The sequence below is a fragment of the Coenobita brevimanus genome, chromosome 86 (genome assembly GCF_032717465.1).
Source record: "Coenobita brevimanus isolate Jiangsu-jjx chromosome 86, ASM3271746v2, whole genome shotgun sequence".
Lineage (NCBI taxonomy): Eukaryota > Metazoa > Arthropoda > Malacostraca > Decapoda > Coenobitidae > Coenobita > Coenobita brevimanus.
The window spans coordinates 29,717,244-29,741,739 of NC_137039.1; the positions used below are offsets into that span (position 1 = coordinate 29,717,244).

The 24,496-nt window shown below is 42.2% G+C and overlaps 1 protein-coding gene across 1 annotated transcript in view; it reads right to left on the reverse strand.

Moving 5' to 3' along the window:
• Nucleotides 1–21,059, reverse strand: part of LOC145410636 (putative chitinase 10) — a 32,724-nt gene extending 11,665 nt beyond the window's left edge. Inside the window, exons 1-10 of the mRNA XM_080280748.1 lie at nucleotides 21,008–21,059; nucleotides 20,549–20,691; nucleotides 20,185–20,328; nucleotides 19,585–19,716; nucleotides 19,021–19,272; nucleotides 18,657–18,842; nucleotides 13,627–13,758; nucleotides 13,232–13,402; nucleotides 12,138–12,263; nucleotides 9,478–9,604 (exon numbers count right to left, since the gene is read on the reverse strand). Coding sequence (XP_080136874.1) covers nucleotides 9,478–9,604; nucleotides 12,138–12,263; nucleotides 13,232–13,402; nucleotides 13,627–13,758; nucleotides 18,657–18,842; nucleotides 19,021–19,272; nucleotides 19,585–19,716; nucleotides 20,185–20,328; nucleotides 20,549–20,691; nucleotides 21,008–21,059 — 1,465 coding nt within the window. The remainder of the gene's footprint in view (nucleotides 1–9,477; nucleotides 9,605–12,137; nucleotides 12,264–13,231; nucleotides 13,403–13,626; nucleotides 13,759–18,656; nucleotides 18,843–19,020; nucleotides 19,273–19,584; nucleotides 19,717–20,184; nucleotides 20,329–20,548; nucleotides 20,692–21,007) is intronic.
• Between the last annotated feature and the right edge of the window lie 3,437 nt (nucleotides 21,060–24,496).

Sequence of the window (24,496 nt, forward strand, 5' to 3'; positions counted from 1 at the left end):
CTACTTCCCTATCCCCCGAAAAGAGGATGGTGGACCGTAGAAGAGTAATTTAAACCTGTAGTCCACTGGGTTCACGTTTCAGATGAACATGGGGCCACAACAAGAAGAACCTTGTCCATATTACATCTTTAAATTATTATTATTATTATTATTATTATTATTATTCCCTTTCTCTGGCCTGTCTCTTCTTAGGAACTAAAAAACAGAGGAGGGGGGCCCTAGTCCCCTCACCCCGCCCCTTTTAGTCGCCTTTTACGACACGCAGGGAATACGGTGGCAATATTCTTCCTAACACAACCTGGCCGCAGAGTAGTACTACCACCCCATAGTCCGGCAAGGTTGTGTCCCCCCCGCCACAGGGGGGGTGAAAAAGATTAAGAGATCTGATGTGAGAGGTGTAAGGCTGAGAGGAAGACCACGAATAGGATGGATGGACAGTGTGAAGAGAGCACTGGATGCGAGAGGGATGTCTGTTGAGCAAGGAGGAGTGGCTGTGCGTGACAGAAATAAATTGAGAGAAATTGTGAATGAATAAGTGATGACGCAGCCCTGAGGGGATATTCTCCCGCATTTGGTCTGATCAGCTAGTCAGGTCAGGTGCGGGTAAGGGGATGGGTCTGTTATGATGTGGCATGGGTAAACCAGCTCTGCTGCCGGGCCCTGCTGCGGATGTCACTGATTGCATTGCGCAGTTGACCCTTGTGCGGTGTGGTGCGGTGAGGATCTGTCCGTTCTCCCCTTCGGGCTAAGATGCAAATGAATGTGTTTGAATGGATGAGTAAATGGGGAGTGTGTCGTCCTGTCTCGGCTACCTCCCTTTCCTTGGGGGAAGCAGCCTAGGTATATAGATAGATAGATAGATTATTATTATTATTATTATTATTATTATTATCATTATTATTATTATTATTATTATTATTATTATTATGCATTGTCTATATTTCACGGATTGGGAGAGTTTGCATACGTAACCGAAGAAAAAAAGGTAGTTAATATGGAAAGTACAATGGTGTGTGTGTGTGTGTGTGTGTGTGTGTGTGTGTGTGTGTGTGTGTGTGTGTCAGTACTAAGGTAACAACAGGTCATAGTACAACGTGTGTGTGTGTGTGTGTGTGTGTGTGTGTGTGTGTGTGTGTGTGTGTGTGTGTGTGTCAGTACTAGGGTAACAACAGGTCATAGTACAACATGTGTGTGTGTGTGTGTGTGTGTGTGTGTGTGTGTGTGTGTGTGTGTGTGTGTGTGTCAGTACTAAGGTAACAACAGGTAATAGTACAACAGGTGTGTGTGTCTCCATACCCCTTGATAACCCATATTCATGTAACCTCATAGTGTGGGTGGCGCCAACTGGACTCAACCCTTTCGCTACCACGTCTCAATTTATTCTAGCTACTCAACCTAATCTAATTTATCCTAACCTAACAAACTAACGTACCGGTAACTTAATCTAAACTAACCTAACTTGTCCTCACCTCACCAAACCTCCCTTATCTAACCTAACCTAACCTAACCTAACCCAACTTAACCTCACCAAAACTAACCTAGTCCATTCTCACTTAACCTAATCTTAGAAGATCTACTTGGTTCTTACTACGAATACTTTGAAATAAGTGACCTGAATAAATAAATAAATAAATAAATAAATAAATAAAATGCTATGAAACAAATGATCTCAATAAAAGTCCCTTGATGTACAGGCAGGGAAACAATTATCTTCCCAAAGGTTGACGAATACATAGCGGAAATATCGAACCATTTGAAACACGCACTAGTACAGATGGGGTTTTCACTGTATTTCGCCAGCTGTAAATTCTCTTCTGGTGGGACTGGGAAGGATACTTACGCCCATATTCTTAAACTCTTCCTTCCCTTTTAGATGCATGGGAAGGTCATCCATCGCTGAGCTGGTATTCTAAAAAAAAAAAATAATCCTTTTCTTTCTGAGCTGCTCGAAAGACAAGGTCTTCCCTTCGAGCAGCCGAAATTATTGGAACTTGACGGAATCACTTGACCCGGCTCTTCAAAAATCTCCTCGCAATTTTTTTGAGCTCTTGCCTAGTTTATTGTCTTAGATATATTTAAAATATCGATGAAAGGTACTGTACAATTTTATTAATACGATTTACAACGATATAATGATTTTTTAAGTGCTATTTGTGTCTCTCTAAATGTGCTACGCATGTCGGCTGAGATGTTTAGCCACACATAAACAAAGAAGATGATGTACTACCTCCGATATTCATCCAGTATTATATGATCTGACACAGACATTATGGCCAGGGCCACACAAGGATTTTTTACAAGAAATATTTTGCATGTTAATTTGCCCGGAAAAGGAAAATCTGCCATCTAGGTCACACGAGTGGCTCGGCTCATGTCTTCCAACTGGAAAAAAAAAAAAAAAAAAAAAAGGTGAGCGCTGCCATGTGAGTACATTAGACAGACGTTAACAGGTGATTCTTACATTTACGAATAACAACACTGAAGATGAAAATATTCCTAGAATAAAATTTATTATCAAAATATTGTCTTGACGATTAAAAACCGCTGCGATGTTGGCCAGAATGGCATTTATGATTGAATACAAACCAGCAGTATAGATGTGGTGACGACCTCCCACATCTCAAATGTGTTGTGTTTTCATTATCCAGGACGCGATATGCGTGTTTTGATGTATTAGTTTACAAATCTAATGCTCCACCATACCAACTATCATCAGGATGGGTCATTTTAGCTTAACAGGGCCACCAACCTGAACATTTTCCCTTTCCTTCCAAGGAAATCTGTTTGAATACCGATGAAAATCAAAACTCCTTCAACGGGATGGGAAAGTTTAGGGAAGGGATTATTTGTAAGAATAAGGCTGTCATTTCTCTAACTCTACAGCCATAAGAAAAAAAAAAAACTGACAGCATTGTGTCCTCCATATTTCTCACACCCCCTCAAACAACCCAGATTATCCTTCCTTCTCATAGCTTGTTGTGTGCTTCACATTGCTACAATATCACATAAAAAACAGTTCACGTAACACTCTCTACTGCCATAGTCGGCAGAATAATGTCCACGAACTTCTGCTCACGGCTGTATATCCAAGCGTCCATCAGCAGGTCATATGGTTACCACCCAACGCGGTAAAACGGTGTCTTAGGCAACAGAAAACCACGAGGCTTGTCTATGAGTTATGTCACCTGATGACTGAACTACATCGAGTGAGTGGATAGTGACCTTCCCCACCAAGCATTCTCTCTCTCTCTCTCTCTCTCTCTCTCTCTCTCGAGAGAGAGAGAGAGAGAGAGGGTAAATTTAAATAAAGAAAATGACCTCAAATTAATTAACATTTTGTCACGATAAATGCCGAAAAATGCCAAGACAAAGAATTTCCAGAGCAGCTTGTCTATCCTACGTGGTGTTCCTTCTCACTACTTCCAACCAATTTCGAATGCAGAGTCTGGTGCGAGGGGGGGGGGAGCTGCCTTCTTTACTATCCTTGTGTTATTCTGTCAGACTAAACACACTATTAAACAAGCCATCCAACAAGGGTCAACCACGTCACTGCAATTAGCTATCTCAAGTACCTATCCATTTTTGTTATTTCTTTATACAGAAAAGAAAAAAAACTCAGAGCCCGCAAAACTTTCTCTCCATATGAAACTGAGGAGAAAAAAAGGCCAAATTCTATCTATCTATCTACTGCCTGACGCCTTAATCCCGCAGGGGGTGGCCACAAACTAATCGACTCCATGTCGCCCTGTCTCCCGCCGTTTCACTGCCCTACTCCCAGCTCACACCCTCCTCTCTCAGTTACCTCTCCACTCCATCCCTCCATCTCATCCTTGGCCTCCCCCTTCCTCTCCTCCCCTCCACCTCACTCACATACACTCTCCTCGTCAATCTCTCACTCTCCATCCTCTCCACATGACCAAACCACATCAGTGTGTTTCTCCTAACGATTCCTATCACACCCACATCTACACCACAACGCTCCTTCACATCCCCATTTGTCAGTTTGTCTCTCAGTGTGACTCCACATGGTTCTCTCAAATAACTCTTTTCCACTGCTCTCACTCTTGACTTCTGTCCCTCCAACAAGGTCCAAGCTTCATTTCCATACGTTAGAGTTGGTATCACAATACTGTCATGTAGTAACTTCTTCATTGCCATTCTCACTTCCCTGTTTCTTATCACTGTTTTCAAGGATCCAGCAACCATTCTTCCATGCTGTACCCTTTCAAGCACTTCACTCTCTAAACTTCCATCCTCACTCATTACACTACCCAAGTACTTAAACGCACTCACATTTTCCATTTCCTCCTCATCTAACATCACTGTACATTCAATGACTTCACTTCTCTCAAGGACCATAACTTTACTCTTCCCTACATTCACCTTTAGATTCCGTTTCTTACACACTCTCCCAAACTCATCCACCAAGCCTTGCAGCTCCCCTTCGTCTTCACTTAACAACACAGTACCATCTGCAAACAACAGTACAGGGAGTTTCCAAACACTGCCCTCTCTCTAATTAGGGCCGCTCCAACATCCACTGCCCTAACGTATATCTCTTTTATAACCCCATCCATATACAGACTGAACAACCATAGAGACATTACACATCCCTGTTTCAATCCAACTTTAAAATACAAAAATTCACTCAGCTCATTATCCACACGCACTGCAGCCTTAGCACCGTCATACATACTCTTCACAGCATTCAACAACTTTCCATCTACTCCATATATTCTTAATACTTTCACAATCCTTGTCTATCCACCCTGTCATATGCTTTCTCCAAATCCATGAAGGCAGCATACAACTTCTTTCCCTTCTCTAGAAACTTTTCCACTAAATATCTAAGAATGAATATCTGATCTACACAATTTCTTCCCTTCGTAAAACCTCCCTGTTCATCTCCAACTAATTCCTCTCTTATTTTCCTAACTCTGTCAGTAAGTATCCTACCTTATATATTTCCTATTACACTAAGAAGACAAATGAGTCATGATTGGTTTATTTCGACATAGTAGAACAATTATCATATCTTAAAATGAATAAAATACCGTGAGGGTCGCTACAGTGGAAAAAAATAAATAAATAAAATAAAAGACGTCACCCACTGATAATTAATCGAGGTTACAGAAGGAGGGATAAACACACACACACACACACACATACAAACACACACACACACACACACACACACACACACACACACACACACAAAGAATAAAGAAAACACATTGTCACATCCACACACGTAGCTTCCCTGACGTCTTTACTGCGATGACGTCAAGTATAATCCAGTCTTGCGAAACGATTTTATTGAGCACAGGAGAGACATTTCAATTTAGGAGATTGGATCTAGTCATCATTAACCCCTTCACTACGCGACGGTCTAAATAAGATAAGTTTGGTCATAGGTCGAATATGAAAAGATGTCACTCCCTGATAGTTGCCTATAAAATGAGGTCGGGTTAGAAAGAAAGAGGGGTAAAGGGAGAGGAGGAGGAGGAGGAGTAATACAAAGGAAAGCAAACAGCAACAGACCTTATGGTCCTTTCGCGGCTGCTTGTTACAGAGTAGACTATAACTACGTAGATCTAATTCTACATGCTGAAGGATAAGGATAATAAAGTATGAAGGCTCCTCCCCCCCTCCAAACCCCTCAGTTAAAACTGGCAGCAAAAAGTAAGAAGGACCACCATGGAGCATGAAAAAACTGACATGGAAATTTCAAAGAGAAGACTGAAAATGAAAAGTTACACTCTATAATACTTTATCTATAGGCTACCAGTTTGAATAACCTGAAAGAGAAATAAAGTAAAATGAATAATCAAATAATAAGGCATGCCATTATGTCCGGGTACGCTGAGTTAACGGGGCGTCTGTAGACACAGTGTGGAAAATGCACGGTGTCAATGTTCAGGGATGCTGAGGTTGTCTTGCCTGGCGCTTATACGGTTGGGAGCAATCAATCAGGCTCCAGCTCTGTTCACTCCACTGAGACAAGAAACTTTCCCACGTGGGACAATTACACAAGTTACCTACAGAAGCAGTGACCCACGGTACATTAAAGAAATCCCAATGGTGGTCACTTAACTAACAGGAATCCTCAGTGATCCACAGCCCATCACAGGTAGAAGGTAAGAGAAGTGACCATTAACTTATGGCTATCTGTGCAGATCCTAGTCTGTGCTTATACTACTTTATTTCCATTTAATAAATTGATAAATATATAACGTCGTGACGCGACGCTATGTACGGTACATTAAGCTTATGGTGTGTCTTGTAGACAGGAAGGGAATGAACTTAGGCGGAGTAGAAGGAGGAAGAAGAGGGAAAGAAGAAGGAGGAGAAAGAAAGGGGAATGAGGGAGGAGAAGGAGAAAGAAAGGGGGAAATAAGGAGGAGAAAGAGGAAGAAAGGGGAAATAAGGAAGAGGAGGAAGAAAGGGGAAATAAGGAGGAGTAAGGAGGAAGTGGGGGCAAGCAAAGTTGGAGCCACTCAACAACCCTCTCAAAAAATAAATAAATAACAGTAATAATAATAATAATAATAATAATAATAATAATAATAATACCGGCAATAACAGCAAAAACTGTCATTCTCACGCCCACACTCATTATCTCATCAAAAAAATCCTCACAATTACACTTTATCAGTTCTTGGCATTGATTACCGGGGCGGAAATGACTCAAACGATGAGGAAATTACGATGGTGCAATCATTTACATAATTGCCATCACTCTTTACAATTCTACTATGTTCACTTCAGCTTGGACTAAAATTGCCATCTCTTCATCTTGAATGCTGGATTGTAACAAAAGCTCAACACGAGAATATAATGCTAGTCACGAAGAAGTTCCATAGGAAAGGATGTAGAGCCACAGCATCTTCTGCCTCTGAGCTACGTGGTATAAGCTGCAGAAGAACGAAAAACTGGGCCAAGTTAAAGTGAATGAATTACAGTACGATGTTGCTACAGTATTACTATAGTTATTAATATTATTGTATGACAGAGATTAACAAAATGTATATATAAGAGAACAGTTCTGGTAAATTTAATAATTCCAACAATTAGGACAATAACAACTACAACAACTAAAATAACAACAACAACAATAACTACTACTCCTACTACTACTACTGTTGTTGCTACTGCTGCTGCTGCTGCTACTACTACCACCACTACTACTGCGACTACTACTACTACTAGGCTTACTACTATAATGAAAATAATAATAATAATAATAACAACACAAAGAAAATGGATAAACACATATTACATGGGAAATAGGAGAGGCTACACAACAGTACATGCACATCACAAGGTAAGTGTCTGGTACGTAGGGTACCGATAATGAGAGAGAGAGAGAGAGAGAGAGAGAGAGAGAGAGAGAGAGAGAGAGAGAGAGAGAGAGAGAGAGAGAGAGAGAGAGAGAGAGAGAGAGAGAGAGATGGACAACTGGATAGTCAGGGAAAGAAAGGAGGGAAGGATGAAGGGGAAAAAATGAGACAGGCAGGCACACAGACTGACAGACAGACAGAAAGATAGATAGATGGATAGATAGATAGATAGATAGGCAGATAGACAGATATAGATAGATATGCAGACAGATAAATACAGATGCAGAATATTGGACATACAGCACAAACTCCATAAAGATCCATCCATCCATCATCCAATCCTACGCTGCTCCATGTGGAGTGTAGGAGCCCGGGGCTAGGCAAGACCGTCCTGACATTTGAGATGGCAGTGACCAGCCTCATACATCCCTGAGTGGCATTACGGGATCAATAAACCCCAACCATCCCTTGGATATAAACCTACACAGGCTCAATTCGATTGGAGCACCTTAATTACCCACAAAAACACCAGGTGCCATAATCTGGTTATATGGTTACCACCCAGCGTTGTATATGGTTTCCTGGAGTATAGGAAACCATTTGGCTTGTCCCTCAGTGTAGTCACCCATAGACAGAAAGAAGAGGAAAGAATGAAGGAAAGAAAGACAGAAGAGGGAGTGTAAAGTCACCCGTAGGCAGAAGGAAGAGGAAAGAATGAAGGAAAGAAAGAGGAAGAAGGAAGGGAGGAAAGGGCAGACTCCCAAAGCAGCACTACATAGAGTGAGTGGATAATGAGCGCCCCCACCTACACGAACTCACAATAAATCGACAGATAAAACACTAAACATATAAACACAAATACACTACACATACAAACAAAATTAAAACACTAACACTACACATATACACAAATCAAAACACTAACACTACACATACAAACAAAATAAAAACACTAATACATGTACTACACACATAAACACAAATTAAAACACTAACACAACATATAAACACAAATTATAACACTAATACTACAGATATAAACACAAATTACAACACTAACACTACACATATAAACACAAATTAAAACACTAATACTACACATATAAACAAAAATTAAAACACTATCACTACACATATAAACACAAATTAAAACACTAATACTACACATATAAACACAAATTAAAACACTATCACTACACATATAAACATAAAATAAAACACTAACACTACACATATAAACATAAAATAAAACACTAACACTACACATATAAACACAAATCAAAACACTAACACTATACATTAAACACGAATTAAAACACTGACACTAAACATATACACACAAATTAAACACTAACACTACAGATAAACACAAATTAAAACACTAACACTAAACATACAAATATTTCTGCCCTGCCTCTCAGCACAATGCCACCACAGCCATGTCTAGTGGTCATAGGGATAAGGTCACGCAATTCTCTTGTACTTTTCACACGTGCAGATAAACCCTTTTTATACTCCATTTGTATATTCAACAATAAAAGTGTGGAAAGGCTGTCTGGATTTGCGTCATACCTTTATTTAACAAGCAGGTCACATTCTTATTACTTTTCTCAATACAGCAAAGGTTCAACAGTGCAACAGTGGCCGACCAATGGGCATAATGTAATTTCACCACCACACCTTCAGAATGTTGGTGCTGATGTCACTGATAAGTCATATACAGGTTTGATACATGAATACGAACTTTATTCTCGGCGACCCTGGCAACAGTTTAGCTAGCTAGGAGTCCAAAGTAAGAAGTGGCTGAGTTGAGAAAGGGGAGAGAGAAAGGAATATAAATGTTTGTAAAGGGGAAATTTGGAGGGGTAGGGTCAAGCAAGACTATCTAAGGATATGAAAGGATGAAGTGACAAGACTGTGGAAGATAAGTGCGTTGTGAAGAAGGGTGTAGGGGGTCCTGACAAGCCTGTGGAAGATGGGCGTGTTGTGAAAGGTGTGTAGGAGCACTGACGAAACTGCGGAAGAAGGGTGCGTTGTAAGAAGGGTGAGTACGGGTGAAACAGGATTGATATTCATGTCCACTGAAGGAAAACCAGCGTCATTTACATTGCCCTTTACACAACTACTACTTAAGAACAATCACTGAGGCAGACATCCGGGAGGGCGCACACCACATAGTCCCAGTCGCAGATAAAGGTGAGCGGGTTGAAGAGGGTGCCTGGAGCGCAGGGCTCCTCCGTCGCATCGTAGCCGCCATCCACGTTCTGGGGTTAGTTTAGGTTAGTGCAGATTAGTATAGGTTAAGTTAGTTTATGCTTGGTTTGGTTTGGTTAGGTTAGGTTAGGTTGGGTTGGGTTAAGTTAAACTTTGTTAGGAGAAGTTAGCCTTTGTTGGGTTTGGTTAGGCTATGATTAGTTTGGTATGGTTTGGTTAGGTTCGGTTTAGTTTAGTTTGGTTTGGTTAGGTTAAGTTTAGTTTGGTTAGGTCAGGTTAAGCTTTGTTAGGATAGGTTAGTTTAGTTTAGTTTAGCTTGGTTCAGTTAGGTTAGCTTAGTTATGTAAAGCTACGTTAAGTTGTGTTAGTAGGAAGAAAATGAAGGTTAACGCTTGTATTACCACCGAGGACGAAGATGCATGCAATCCCCCAATTTCTGACGGTCTTTTGTGGAACACTTGTGAGCTTTAGAATTGAATGCTGAAATCACTAAGTAGGATGCAGACTCCCAGTATTTTATGATGATTTTTGAAGTACGTGATAATGATGGAACGTATCTGGCCTTCCTGTGTGGTTGCTGACTGCGTTCTGTGATATGGGATGCAGGCTGACCATACCTAACAACCACAGGCGGCCTATACATGACTTTCAATAATTAGGGTTTGTATTCTATCTATCTATCTATCTATTGCCAGACGCCTCAATCCCGTTTGGGGTGGCCACAAACAAATCGCCTCCAAGTCGCCCTGTACCCCGCCATTTCACTGCCCTGCTCCCAACTCACACCCCCCTCTCTCATATACCTCTCCACCCCATCCCTCCATCTCATCCTCGGCCTCCCCCTCCCTCTTCCCCACTCCACCTCACTCACATACACTCTCTTCGTCAGTCTTTCACCCTCCATCCTCTCCACATGGCCAATCCACCTTAGTGTGTTCCTCATAACGCTTCCTATCACATCCACATCAACACCACAACGCTCCTTTATATCCTCATTCGTCAGCCTGTCTCTCGATGTTACTCCACAGGCTCCTCTTAAATAACTCATTTCCACTGCTCTCACTCTTGACTTGTGTCCTTCCAACAACGTCCAAGCTTCACTTCCGTACGTTGGAGTTGGTATCACAATACTGTCATGTAGTAACTTTTTCACTTCCATGCTCACTTCCCTGTTTCTTATCACTGCTTTCAAAGAACCAGCAACCTTTCTTTCCTGTTGTACCCTTTCAAGCATTTCACCCTCCAAACCACCATCCTTACTCATCACACTACCCAAGTACTTAAACGTACTCACATTTTCTAATTCCTCACCATCCAACCTCGCTGTACATTCACTGACTTCACCTCTCTCAAAGACCATCACTTTACTCTTCCCTACATTCACCTTTAGATTCTGTTTCTTACACACTCTCCCAAACTCATCCACCAAGCCTTGCAGCTACCCTTCGTCTTCACTCAACAACACAGTATCATCTGCAAACAACAGTACAGGGAGTTTACAAACACTATCCTCTCTCACCAGGGCCACTCCAACATCCACTACCATACCTTGTACCTCTTTTATTACCCCATCCATGTACAGATTGAACAACCATGGAGACATGACAAATCCCTGTTTCAACCCAACTTTCAAAGAGAAAAATTCACTTAGTTCACCATCCACACGCACTGCAGCCTTCGCACCATCGTACATACTCTTCACAGCATTCAACAACTTCCCATCTACTCCATATATTCTTAACACTTTCCACAATCATTGTCTATCCACCCTGTCATATGCTTTCTCCAAATCCATGAAAGCCGCATACAACTTCTTTCCCTTCTCTAGAAACTTTTCCACTAAAGATCTAAGAATGAATATCTGATCTACACAACCTCTTCCCTTCCTAAAGCCTCCCTGTTCTTCTCCAACTAATTTCTCAGTTCCTTCTCTAACTCTGTCAATAAGTATCCTACCACACACTTTTCCTATTATACTAAGAAGACAAATGCCCCTGTGATTACCACACACTTCTTTTTCCCTTTTTCCTTTGTACAAGGGAATAATTATACCTGACTTCCAATCCTCCGGGACTCTACCTTCCTCCCAGGCCAATCTGCACATCTTCCAGATCCATTCTACTACTATCTCTCCCCATGCTTCAGCATTTCACCACACACTCTATCAATTCCTGGGGCTTTCCCCGATTTAACTTTCTTCATTGCTTCCACAACTTCTATCCTACTGATTTCTTCCTGTCTTCTCACCTCTCTCCTCTCGACCTCCTGAATTAGTTAGACTGCATACCATCAAACAGACCGCATTTAGGCAGACGCGTAATATCCTCCCTCGGTGATCTCGGTGGAGAACGTAAGTGGAGGCTGAAGACTGCGATATTACTACAATCTACTAACACTGAGACTCGTATTCTCGTTGGGCAAGAAGACTCCAATGCACCGGTTCCTTAGCGATTTATTTTTGGATATGAGAGGCAAATGATTTAGGTAAAAAAAGAAGACGACTGCAAAATAAATCGCTTAGAAAAGGTGTTAGGGAGCTTCCTAGACAAAGGAGACTACGGGCGTGAATCACCTCATACATACCTGTGAGCATAGCCAATAGTGGTGACAGTTGTCGGGGTCAGCGTTGATGCCTGGCTGATTGCACACACCGTCAGGAGGAGGGGTGTTGGGGGTCGTTCTTGGGGGGGTCGTGGTTGCGTCGGGGTCCTGGGGGGGAGAGAGAGATGGAAGATTAATGAGGGAGTGAATGAGGGAGGGAGGAGGGGCAGGAGGAAGGAATGGGGAAGAGAGGTGGGGAGGGAGAAGAAGGAAAGGGAGAGGAAGGAGGAGGAAAGAATGGAGAAGATGGGAAGGGAAGAGAGAGGGATTAAAGGAGAAGAGGGGGAGGGGAGAAGAGGGTAAGAAGGTAAGAAGGAAGAAGGTGGGAGTTAGTGATTAAAGAACATGGTGGAATGATGAAGAGGAGAGTAAAGAGAAGAAAGAAAAGACGATGCTGACGATATTATAGTGAGGGGAAAGACAAACAACAGAGGCTAATAAAAGGAGGAGGGGGAGACAGGGATATGGGAGGGGAGAGGAACGAGAAGGAAGAAAGGATGGAAGGGAGGAGTTAAAATAAAATAAGTGAGGCAGGTGCTAGGGTCGTCCAGCGTGGGGATAGTGGCATTGGGATTCAAGGGGGGGAGAGGGGCAGTTAGTGTGGAAAAGAGAAGGTGAAAGGGTAAATTAGTGTGGAAAAGACAGGGTTAAAATGTAAGTTAGACGTTATGTGCCAAATACGGTGGAGGAATAGTAACTTAAGGGTGACAAACGGTGAAGGAAAAGAATATAAACAAAGGGTGAAACACGGTTGAGGTAAAATACAAAGAAATTAGATGTGGTGGGTGAAGAAACGGTGGTGAAGAAAAGTGGCTTACGGATTAAATAGTGTTCATGGAATGTACCTCAGTGCAAAATAACGTGGATGAAAAGCAACAATGAGTGAGAGAGTGTACCGAGGGTGTGCGTGATAGGAATTGTAATGATTATAAAGTACATTAATTATAAAGCATAGAGATCATAGGATGCACTGATAACGGGGTGTTCTGATATCAAGGTGTACTGATTATAAAGTTTACAGCGGTAATTAAAGAGTGTACAGATAATAGGGTGTACAAATTACATAGTGTACGTACGGGTGTGGTTGTGGAGGGTGTGGGTGGTGGTGTAATGTCTCCCCCAGTGAAAATCTCCACCATTTTCTTAATCAAGGGGAAGGTCCGGCCATGGCAATTGGCAAGGAAGTCGTCTGTCTCGATACTCCACACCATCATGCCCGCCACGTTCTTGTCCTTGCCGTACGCTGCCTGGGGGGTCGGTGTACAGTGGTTAGTTGGTACACTCACACACACACACTTATAATCTAAAATGCTACTCAGTACAGCTGTCATGCTGGTTATAATGGTCAAATACTGCTTTCGTCTCATCACCAGCTTCCGAACTTCTCTGCTAGTATCAAGTGCTTCTCTATGAATGCCTTATACTTTCCTACCAGTGATGTATGATACACTTAAATGTTGATCCAGGTCACCTTGATGGCCACTGATTCCTCGTCGTCATAGGAGCACCAGATCCTGCCATAGGGCATGTAGTAGGCATAGGGCTCGTTCATGCCGTCCTCCACCACCACAGTCCATCCCTCCGTCTGGATCTTCTCGCAAATCTGGCGGTGCGGGAAGGAGAGAAGGGATCAGAATAAGAGGATAATTAAGGGGCTGTTCCCTACTAAAGTTCCATCTCTCCTCCTGACCTTCTACAACCCATAATAAAATCAAATGCCAGATAAGAAGCAGTGCCAAAGCACAGCAAACCCGTCCCTGGCAGTCATTTTAGTGCTCACGTATAAACACAACAGGATATCTAGTCAAAGAGGTCACACATCAAATTTGGGGTAAACTGGGTGACATTTGACGACTTAATGCCCATCTGAAATTTTCTGCCAGACCCACCCGACACTGACCCCTCTACCGCTAACTGGGGGTGACCCCTCTGATGTAATGAGACATGTTATAGGATGCAGATTTGAAAGATGCACATTTAGGTTTTGGTTTCATGTCGTTATGACGAATTTGAAAGGAGTTATGGCGAAAAAATAATTTATACACGTCCCCGTTTTTTTATGTTTTTTGGACCTACAGCCTCGGCCTTGGCCCATTTTGGCCCAAAATTTACTCAGGTGTTCATAAGGTCACAGCCCATCATCCCTGTTATTTTTTGTCAAAATCACACCAGTAGTTTCCGTGAAAAGTTGTTAACAGGAATGCAGGCAGGCAGGCAGGCAGGCAGGCAGGCTGGCAGACAGACAGACAGACAAACAGACAAACCGAGTGAAAACAACACATGTCCCCGAGCACCTCTGAGGCGGGGACGGGTAATAAACAAATACAGGCAGAACATACGACTAGAGTTTAGGCTGTCAATGGAATTACTACATACAGTAAACACAGAAAAAAGGGAAGGAAAAAAAGAAAAAGAAATAAAGGAAAGAATTAAAACACAAGATATTTAAACATCAAAAAGAAAGAAGAGAAGAAAAGGAAACAGAAAGCAAAAGACACATGTTCAAAACAACTAAATGATACCAACTAAAGGAATACACAAACAATTAAACCTGTATCCTTCCTACCTCAACGTACCCCATTTAACCTGTCACGTCCCAAGCAATTTCGCACCTCTGACACCCCCCAATCCCGAGGTATTTTCGATTTTTTTTTTTTTTTTTTTGGCTAAAACCTCCGCTTTTGATGAGAAACATTGAAAATTCATAGAGAAATCGCTCACCTTAGGTTTAAAATACTCGATCCAGGTAAGAGTACCTCCTTACCTGACTGGGTTTTCTAACAGGCTGGCACCAAAGAAAACGAGTTCTATGGGAGGGTAACTATTTCACACAACTCATAAACGGTATTTATTTATTTACTTGGTACAAATTTATATGTAGTACGAGAGTATATTGGTTTTCAAACAGTAACATAGGCATTATAAGCATTGTTTCACTCACTAACTCATCACCATACCTGACCTTCTTTTGCCACATTACCTGATCATTATTTCTGACTGTTTCTTCTTCTAATGCTATGTAAACTTTGTCCTCCACATTGTCAACGATTGGGGAATCACTCTGGCCCTGAATATCTTTACTGGCCAGGTCACTGGTAACAGGTGAATTGCCGAGACAATGGCGTGAGGGGTGGAGGGGGAAGGTTATGCGGTGTAAGGCATTGTCCCTGCTTGGCATCTTCTGGAGGAAAAGAGGAAGGTGTCCCGTGTATACGTACAAAAAATCACGCGCGAAAATTGAAAATTATACAAATTAGGGACCTTGGAATTGCACGACGTACCAGTAGGTCGCCGGGACTGGCAAATGCAAAATGTTGCAACGTACCCATACGTCGACGGGATGGGGCGGGTTAAAGAAGGCTATATACAGCCAAAAAAAGGAATACAAGAACTACATAATAAATAAATTTACCCTGAATTCTGCGTACCGCATTGTGTCCCATTAAAAATAAACAATTAAATAAATAAATAAATGTATATTAATACAGTATATATATATATATATATATATATATATATATATGTGTGTATTTACCTATTTGTAGTATACAGGAATTGAGCAATGCTCGTGTTGTCCTGTCTCCATATCCACATTTATCAAGTCTACCTTTACACACATGAATGTTTTTCTCATGCACCACCTCTTTGTCTAAGTCGTTCCAAATATTTAAGAATATACCTAATTGTGATATACACGGAATGTACTATGCTCGTGGGTTTCCGTCGCTGTTTCTCAATAAGTCGAATTTAACTTTAAACTCGTTTAAGTTTTTAGACTGGACGATCTCTTTGTCCAGGCTATTCCATAAGTCTATACTTCTGTAAGGAAAGCTATATTTCTTGATATCCTTCAAGCAGCTTGACTTTTTCAATTTCATTCCATGTCCTCTTGTTGCTCTCTTATCCCATACAAACAGATCTTCTTTGTCAATTTTATCTACTCCCACCATGGTCCTGAACACCGCAATCATGTCTCCCCTCTTTCTCCTTTCCTCTAACGAAGGCAAATCCAGTTTTTCCAGCCTCTCTCTGTATGACAGGTCTGTCAGACTGGGGACCATCTTGGTTGCTGTTCTTTGTATTCTCTCAATCTTGTTTATATCTTTCTTTTTGTGTGGGGACCACACTACCGCTGCATATTCTAACCTGGGGCGGATCATGGCCACTATCAAATTTTTCATCATTTCCTCATCCATATAATGAAATGCTACTCTTATGTTAGTCAAGAGCTTATAAGTCTCTCCAACTATCTTGTTAATGTGCTTTTCTGGTGACAAACTATCTTGGACCAGCACTCCCAAATCTTTCTCTTCTCTCCTTTTTGTGATTAATTCATTACCCAAAAAATAATTCAGTGATGGTCTCCTGGTACTTTTACCCATTTCCAATATTTTACATTTCTTTACATTAAATTTCATTTCCCACGTCCGGCTCCAATTGTGTATCTTATCCAAATCCTCCTGCAGTATTTTACAATCCTCCTCAACCTCTATCTTCCTCAAGATCTTTACATCATCAGCAAACAGACTCGCATAACTGTTCACTCCATCTACCATATCATTTACGTACATCAGGAACATTACTGGCGCCAACACTGAGCCTTGAGGGACTCCACTTGTTACTTCCCTCCATCCAGACATCTTTTCCTTTATTACTGTCCTCATTTGTCTGTCTCTCAAAAAGTCTCTCATCCATTCCAGAAGTTTCCCCTTTAGTCGTCCTATATATTCTAGTTTCCACATTAGTCTCTTATGAGGTACCTTGTCAAAGGCCTTCTCTAAGTCTAAGTACACACAATCCACCCAACCATCTCCTGTACCACATCAATCGCTCTTGAGTAAAAGCTCAACAAGTTTGAAACACATGATCTTCCACTTCTGAATCCAAACTGACATTCAGCCAAAATATTCATCTCTTCCAGATATTTTATCCATCTGTCTTTCAGGATTCTCTCACACAATTTTGCGACCATGCTGGTTAGAGACACTGGTCTATAATTCAGGGGTTCTTCCCTGTTTCCTCCCTTGTAAATTGGTACCACATTTGCCCTCTTCCATTCTTTTGGCACTTTCCCCTCTTCCAGTGAGCATACAATTAAGCTGTGAATTTTATCCGCCAGTTGTTCTCTGCATTCCTTCAGTACCCAACTAGAAATTCCATCAGGTCCTGGGGCTTTCCTTACATCTTGAGTTTCCAGTAATTTATACACTTCCTGCACCTCCACTTTTATATCTTTCATCACCGGAACATTTCTAATCACTCCCTCCCCTTCCACAATCTCCTTTTCTTTAGTGAAAACTGACTGGAAACGTTTGTTCATTATTTCTGCTTGCATTGCCGCATCCTTAAAGACCTCTCCATCTACTTTTAGCTTGGTGATTCCTTCCTTTTGTTTCAGTTTGCCATTAACAAATCTATAAAACAGTTTGGGTTCATCCTTGCATTTGTCAATTATACCTTTTTCAAAATTCCTTCCTTCTTCCCTACGTATTCTTGTGTATTCGTTTCTTGTTCTTTTATATTCTTCCTTTGTTCTGTCGTTACCTCTCTTTCTCCAATTGTTCCACGCCTTATCTCTCTCTTTTTTGGCTATCATACACCTTCTATTAAACCACTCCTTTTTCCTGTTTTCTTTCCCTCTTACTCTTGGTACAAATTTTTCCACTCCCAAATTATAGAGGTCTAGAAAGATATCCCACTTCCTCTGTATCTCTCTTGTTTCTCTGAATTTTCTCCAATCCGCATTTTCAAAAAAGTTTCTCAATCCTGTAAAATTTGCTTTGCCAAAGTTGTATCTTCCCTGTCTATGAAGCTCGTCTCTTGGCTCGACGTTTCCTATTAACATCTGGAACTCAATGACCACGTGATCACTTTTTCCCAAAGGACAGAGATATTCCAATGATTCTATTACATCGGGTTCTTTGGTGAACAGTAAATCTAACCTTGCTGGTGTGTCCTCACCTCGAAACCGTGTCTCTTCTTTGACCCACTGCGTCATCACATTATTCATTATCATATTTAATAACATAGTACCCCACGAATCCTCGCCGCCTCCCGAGTACCATTCCTCCCAGTTCACCTCTTTACAATTAAAGTCACCCACCAAAATTATATTATTGCTTTTCTCAATTATTTTTTGCAAGTAGCTAGCCATATCTGACAACATCTCATGGTATTCGTCATCCTTCCATGCTCTCGTCTTTGGGGGAACATACACTACCGCCATATCTCTCTTAACATTCTCTCCAGTTTCTAATTTCATATATATCACTTCAGCCCTGCCTTCTCCCATTTCCACAGTATCTACATTTATGTTGTTCTTCACTGCTATCATCACTCCTCCTCCCTTTTTTTCTTTTCTGTCTTTTCTCCACAGTTTGTATTTACCATCTCCCAAATGTGTGTGTGTGTGTGTGTGTGTGTGTGTGTGTGTGTGTGTGTACAATGGCAAATAAATGAATACCTAACTACAAAAATTGCTTAACCCTGTATCCTGCCTACCTCATTGTAGCCCATGAATCCCGGGCTGTTGGTGTAGGGTCCAGGTCTGCCGGGTTGGCTGGCGGGGGCGTAGTAGCCGTGTTCCTCCTCGTTGTCCAGGCTCCAGCATCGGCCATATAGAGGCACACCCAACGCTATCTTGGTGCTTGGCATGCCTCCGTCGATCCAATAGCTCAGAGCGAAGTCCTGTAGATAGATAGACAGATACACATCCGCCGATAGCAAACTCTATATGGACTTGTCAACTAACCACACTGAGAGGGAAATGCTCCCCAATACCAGTAGGAGAGGCATGGAGAGTGGACTAATGGTAAAGAACATTCAGCCACTGGAAGCCAAAACAATACCAATTGCCTCAACTAACCACATTAAGGTATGCATTGTCGCCAGTGTCACTCGGGTGGGCGTAGAGGCCGGATTGGTGGTGGGTGTAGGACTCCCAGGCACCGTGTAGGTCATAGGTCATCAGGTTGACAAGATCCACTTGTTCAGCGATGGCGGGGATGTCAAAGCCACCATCGATCTTGCTTTTGCCGGCTGGTGCCGCGATGGACAGCATCATGCCCTCAGCGTGTAAGGCCTCCTTCAGTTCTCGGAGCAGGATGGGGTAGTTGGTCTGTGAGCAAATGGGGGTGGGTAAAACTGAAGAGCAAAAACTGGAGTTTTATTGTTCCCTTAATATTTTCACATACTACACAATAAATGAATAAAGAAACTAATAATAATAATAATAATAATAAGCTAATGAAAAATTAACGGTTACTATGATACACTAGTTGCTTGTGGATGAGTCTAACTTACAGGATATGTAACAGCGGAATCCACTAATTAAAACCAAAATATGTAAATCCCACAAAACTACATTTAAGGTCCCATTAAAATGACTCAAAACTACCTATAAGATCACATTTTGATGACCCTGACTGACCTTATCCTCCGGGACGCCACCTCGATCGTTAGGGTACTCCCAGTCAAGATCCAGACCATCGAAGTTATGCTCCTTCAACATCTCGATGGCGGAGGAGATGAATGTCTGCCTACTGGCAGGGTCCGCTGCCATCTGAAGCAGGGTGAAGGTGGTTAGGTGTGCTTGGTTTGGGCTAGTTTGATTAGGGTTGGGTTAGATTGGGTTGGGTTAGATTGGGTTGGGTTAGATTGGGTTGGGTTAGATTGGGTTGGGTTGATTGGGTTGGTTTGGGTTTAGGTTGGGTTGGGTTGGGTTGGGTTTGGTTTGTTTTGGTTTAGTTTGGTTTGGTTTGGACTGGACTGGGTTGTGTTGGTTTGGTTTGGTTTGGTGTGGCCTGGCTTGGCTGGGGCTGTGTTAGGTTATGTTAGTCACAGTTTGATTAGGTTTGGTCGGGCAAGTTTGGCTGGGCTGGTTAGGTTAGGATATGTAGGGCTGGGTCTGGTTAGATTTCGTTAGGTTCACGATGATATACTAACCTTCCCATACCAGTTTTTTTTATATCTACCCATCTTCCATTTACTCTTGCTCAGTATCCCTATATATTCTCGGTGAAACACTTACCTGAGAATACTTAGTGGATCCCTCGTTCCACCCACCGACAGCCAGTAGGGTGATCAAGTTGAGGTTTTTGTTCTTGAGGGCGGTGAAGCGATCATAGGCGCACTTGCCATAGTTGTCGCACAGCTCGTTCCACGGGTCCAACACCTGGGGGTTACAGGAGCTCTTAGTGTCATAGAAGGAGGTCATGTAGGGGTCAGAGGGCTCGTTCTAAGGGTCCAACTCCTGGGTCGTGCAGGAAACACAGTGGGTGTCACTCTGAACAGGATAATCTGAACACTTTAATACATGCCAGGAATAATTATGACATCAAAAGGGGCAAAAATCGCCAGGCAGCAGCAAGAACGAATCACACATCCACCCCCACCTTGATCTTGTTGTCAGTGCCGAGACCAGCGAAGCCGAATATGAGGTGAGTGCAGATGCCAGGGTCGATGTCCTCCACGTCGAATTTGCCTTCTCCCTGGCGGTACACGGCCCACGACCCGTAGTAGCACACCATCACGCCCTCTGGGGTTAGGTGAAGTGAATTTAGATTACATGAGGTTGGGTCAGGTTGGGTAGGGTAGGGCAGGACTGGGTTGGAATGGACTCGGATGGTTTGGTGTCAGCCGGGTTGGGTTGGACTGGGCTGGGTTGGTATGGTTTTGGTTTTGGCTTTGGTTTGGTTGGATTAGTTGGGTTGGGTTGGGGTAGGTTAGGACAGGCCAGGTAATAATATCTGGTTAAAAGTAGGTTATTTTCGGCTAAATTATGAAGTTCGTCCAAGATAGTGTCCCATACACAAAAACAAAACAACCCCCCCTCTCTCTGAAGCCTTCCTCACCTGCAAGAGAGAGGACGAGACCAAACGCTCCCAGGACCAAAAGTAACCTCATGGTGTCGTCTCAGGATCACAACTAAATCCCCACAGCCTCACCACTTCCTTATATACCATCCCAAGCCTCCCCTCCCTCCTCTCCCTCCAAGCGCCACAAGCAGGTGATAAGGAAGAATGGGGGGAAGAAGACACAAGGTTGCCTGGATACCTACTTCTGTGATGTTGGTGGGGAGGGGGGGGCCTTCATGTGGTGGCACCGATTTATCCTGCTGTCCAGTAACAGAAACTTCCCTCAACTCTCCCTATCTCCTGAATGGAGAATGGTGGACTATAGGAGAGGAATAACTGCAGCCTACAGTCCACAAGGATCACGTCTGGATGAGCCTGGGGCAACAACAACAACGAGCTATATATCCCGGGATCCTGCCTACAAAGTTTGAATACAATTTACCTACTCGATTTTGAGATATTTTGGTACAACACACACACACACACACACACACACACAGACGCAGGCGATTACACTGTCGCTTCGCTGGTCAACTCTGGAACTGTTTTCTTTAGTTTATACATCCCGCTGTCTATAACCACATGTCTTTCAATCGCAATGTGTCCAGGCTTCTCGAAATGAACGGATATTGATTTTGGTTCTCTTGTTCCATTTATCCTTGGATGAGCACCTGTTTTGGCAGGGTTCTGGCATTTGGTTCTTTCTTTCTGAATTGTAAAAAAAAAAAAAAAAAAAAAAAAAACTAAAGAAATTATCTGCTGTCTAGAAGGAGGCGATATCGAGCCCAGGCTAAGGCATAAAATAGTCGAGAGAGAGAGAGAGAGAGAGAGAGAGAGAGAGAGAGAGAGAGAGAGAGAGAGAGAGAGAGAGAGAGAGAGAGAGAGAGAGAGAGAGAGAGAGAGAGAGAGAGAGAGAGAGAGAGAGAATAAAGAAATGAAGAAAACAAAGGAGAGAAGGTGAGAGGGACTACGCAAGTTTAAACCTACACAAACCTGTCACACAATAGGCCTTTCCTGAGTCGCAGCAGGAAACACTGTGATAATCTGAAGAAGGGATTTGTTGAAGCCTTCATTAATCCCCTCAGTGCGATAGGCCTTTCCTGATTAGAGGCAAGAGGTAATCCGGTAATCTATAGGGATTAGGTTAAGCCTCCACTGATCTCTGCTCTTTCCTGAGTTGAGGCGGGAGGGTGAGAAGCTAATACCACCCTTTTCACCTTAACTTGAACCAGCTTTTCCTTATGCAGCTAATTTCACGTTGCTCACTTAGATTTTCGTCCTTTTGCCGCTTATATCACGTAGCTCAGTGGCAGAGAAAGGCAATACTACACTCTTTTTACCATAACTTGAACCAGATTTTCGCCATTTTGCAGCCAATTTCACGTAGCTCAGTGAGATTTCGTCTTTCTGCAGTTTATTTTACGTAGCTCAGTAACAGAGAAAGACTACTATACTGTTTTCACTTTGACTTGGCCCAGTTTTTATTCCTTTTGCTCCTTATTTCACGTAGCCCAGTGGCTGGGAAAGACAATACAACGGCTCCACATCCTTTCCAAAGCACTTCTTGCAACACACTCTTTTTTTCCTCTAATTTGGCCTAAAACTGCCATCTCTCCATCTTCAGTGTTAAGTTGTAGCAACAGATTACCGCCAGAATATAATGCTAGTCACGAAGAAGTGCTACGGAAAGGATGAAGAACCCCAGTATTGTCTTTTTTCTGCCACTCATGTACGTGTAATAATCTGCAAAAGGATGAATATCTTGGCCAAGTTAAGGTGGATGAATTATGATGCTTCTTCCTTACTAATAAATCTTCATGATGCAATTATTCTGTATGTTACCAGGCCATAAGGAGGAGATGGAGAATGAGAGACTGACTAGAAGAGTGTATGTGGGTGAGGGAGAGTGGAGGATCAAGGATGAGATGAACCGATAGAGTGGTGGGGTAGATGAGAAAGGGGGAATGTGAGTTGGAGGGAGGGCAGTCAAATAGCACAGTATGTGCGTACGAGGTGTGAGAGGGACAGAGGGAGAGGGAAACGGAGGATGAGATGAACGGATGAAGAGGAGAGGTAGATGAAGGGAGGGGGGCGAGTTGGAGGGAGGGCAATCAGATGACTGAGAACAGGGTGACATAGAGGCGAATTGTTTATGACCACCCCTTACGGGATTAAGGCGTCTGGCTATAAAAAGATAGATGGATAGATAGACAGACAGATAAACAGATAGATGATGGATGGATGGATACAGAGAGAGAGAGAGAGAGAGAGAGAGAGAGAGAGAGTAGATAAATAGACAGAAAGATGGATGAATGGACACACAGACAGATAGACATACAGATAGACAGAGTGATGGATGGATGGATGAATGGACAGACAGATAGACGGATATAGGTAGACAGATGGATGGATGGATGGATGGAAATAGACAGACAGACAGACAAATATAGATAGATAGATGGATGGATGGATGGATGAATGGATGAATGGACAGACAGACTGACAGATAGATATTGATAGAGATAGATGAAGAAAGACATACAGCCAGACATTCAGCTAGGTAGATAGACACAGACAGATATTATTTAAGCATTCTATGTCTACATTTAAAAGATATTAGACAATAAAAGAAAGTAGAAAAAAAATAATAAATCGTCAAGGAACAGGAGCTAAGCAGACGAGAGTAAAGTCCAAAGAAATAAACGAAAAACAATGCTTTTTACTTCTCTCAATACGAGGTCATTCAGTCTCCCACGTACTCAAAATTGGTCTCTTGGGGCCACATTTCCCAAACACTTTTTCCTTAGCGATTTATTTTTGTGGATACAGCTGGTTAATACAAGGGCGTTATTTATGAAAAGTATGGCGATATTAAAATGGTTCAGATAACACAGACGAGGACAGTACAGTGTGATAAGCAAAATAAGTCGCTTAGGAAGAGGTGACAGGGAGAATAAGGGCCTTATGTTATCTAAAACGAAAATACTATTTTTTTTTTTCTCTGTCATCTTACAGAAGACAGTAAGAGAGATTTGTGTGTGTGTGTGTGTGTGTGTGTGTGTGTGTGTGTGTGTGTGTGTGTGTGTGTGTGTGTGTGTGTGTGTGTGAATCAGCAGGTGTAGGATATATGTGGGGTAAGGTGTATGATAAAGTGTTCATAGTGCACCATAACAGGGATGTAACCAACACAGCTGAAAATATGACAATTTTTTGACATTTGATTCCCTGTCCTAACCTAGATTGATTGATTGATTGATTGACTGCTTGATTGATTGATTGATTGATTGATTGCTTGCTTGATTGATTGATTGACTGACTGACTGACTGACTGATAGATTAAAGGAAGATCAAGGTTGGGACTTTCTGCACTTTCCTTAATCCTTGTCTTTTCTGCAAATACAAAAAATCAACTTAGGATAATTTTCTTCTCGTAACTAAGACATAATGAAGGCGCCCACCTTCCACTCACTCGATGTAGCTAATCCT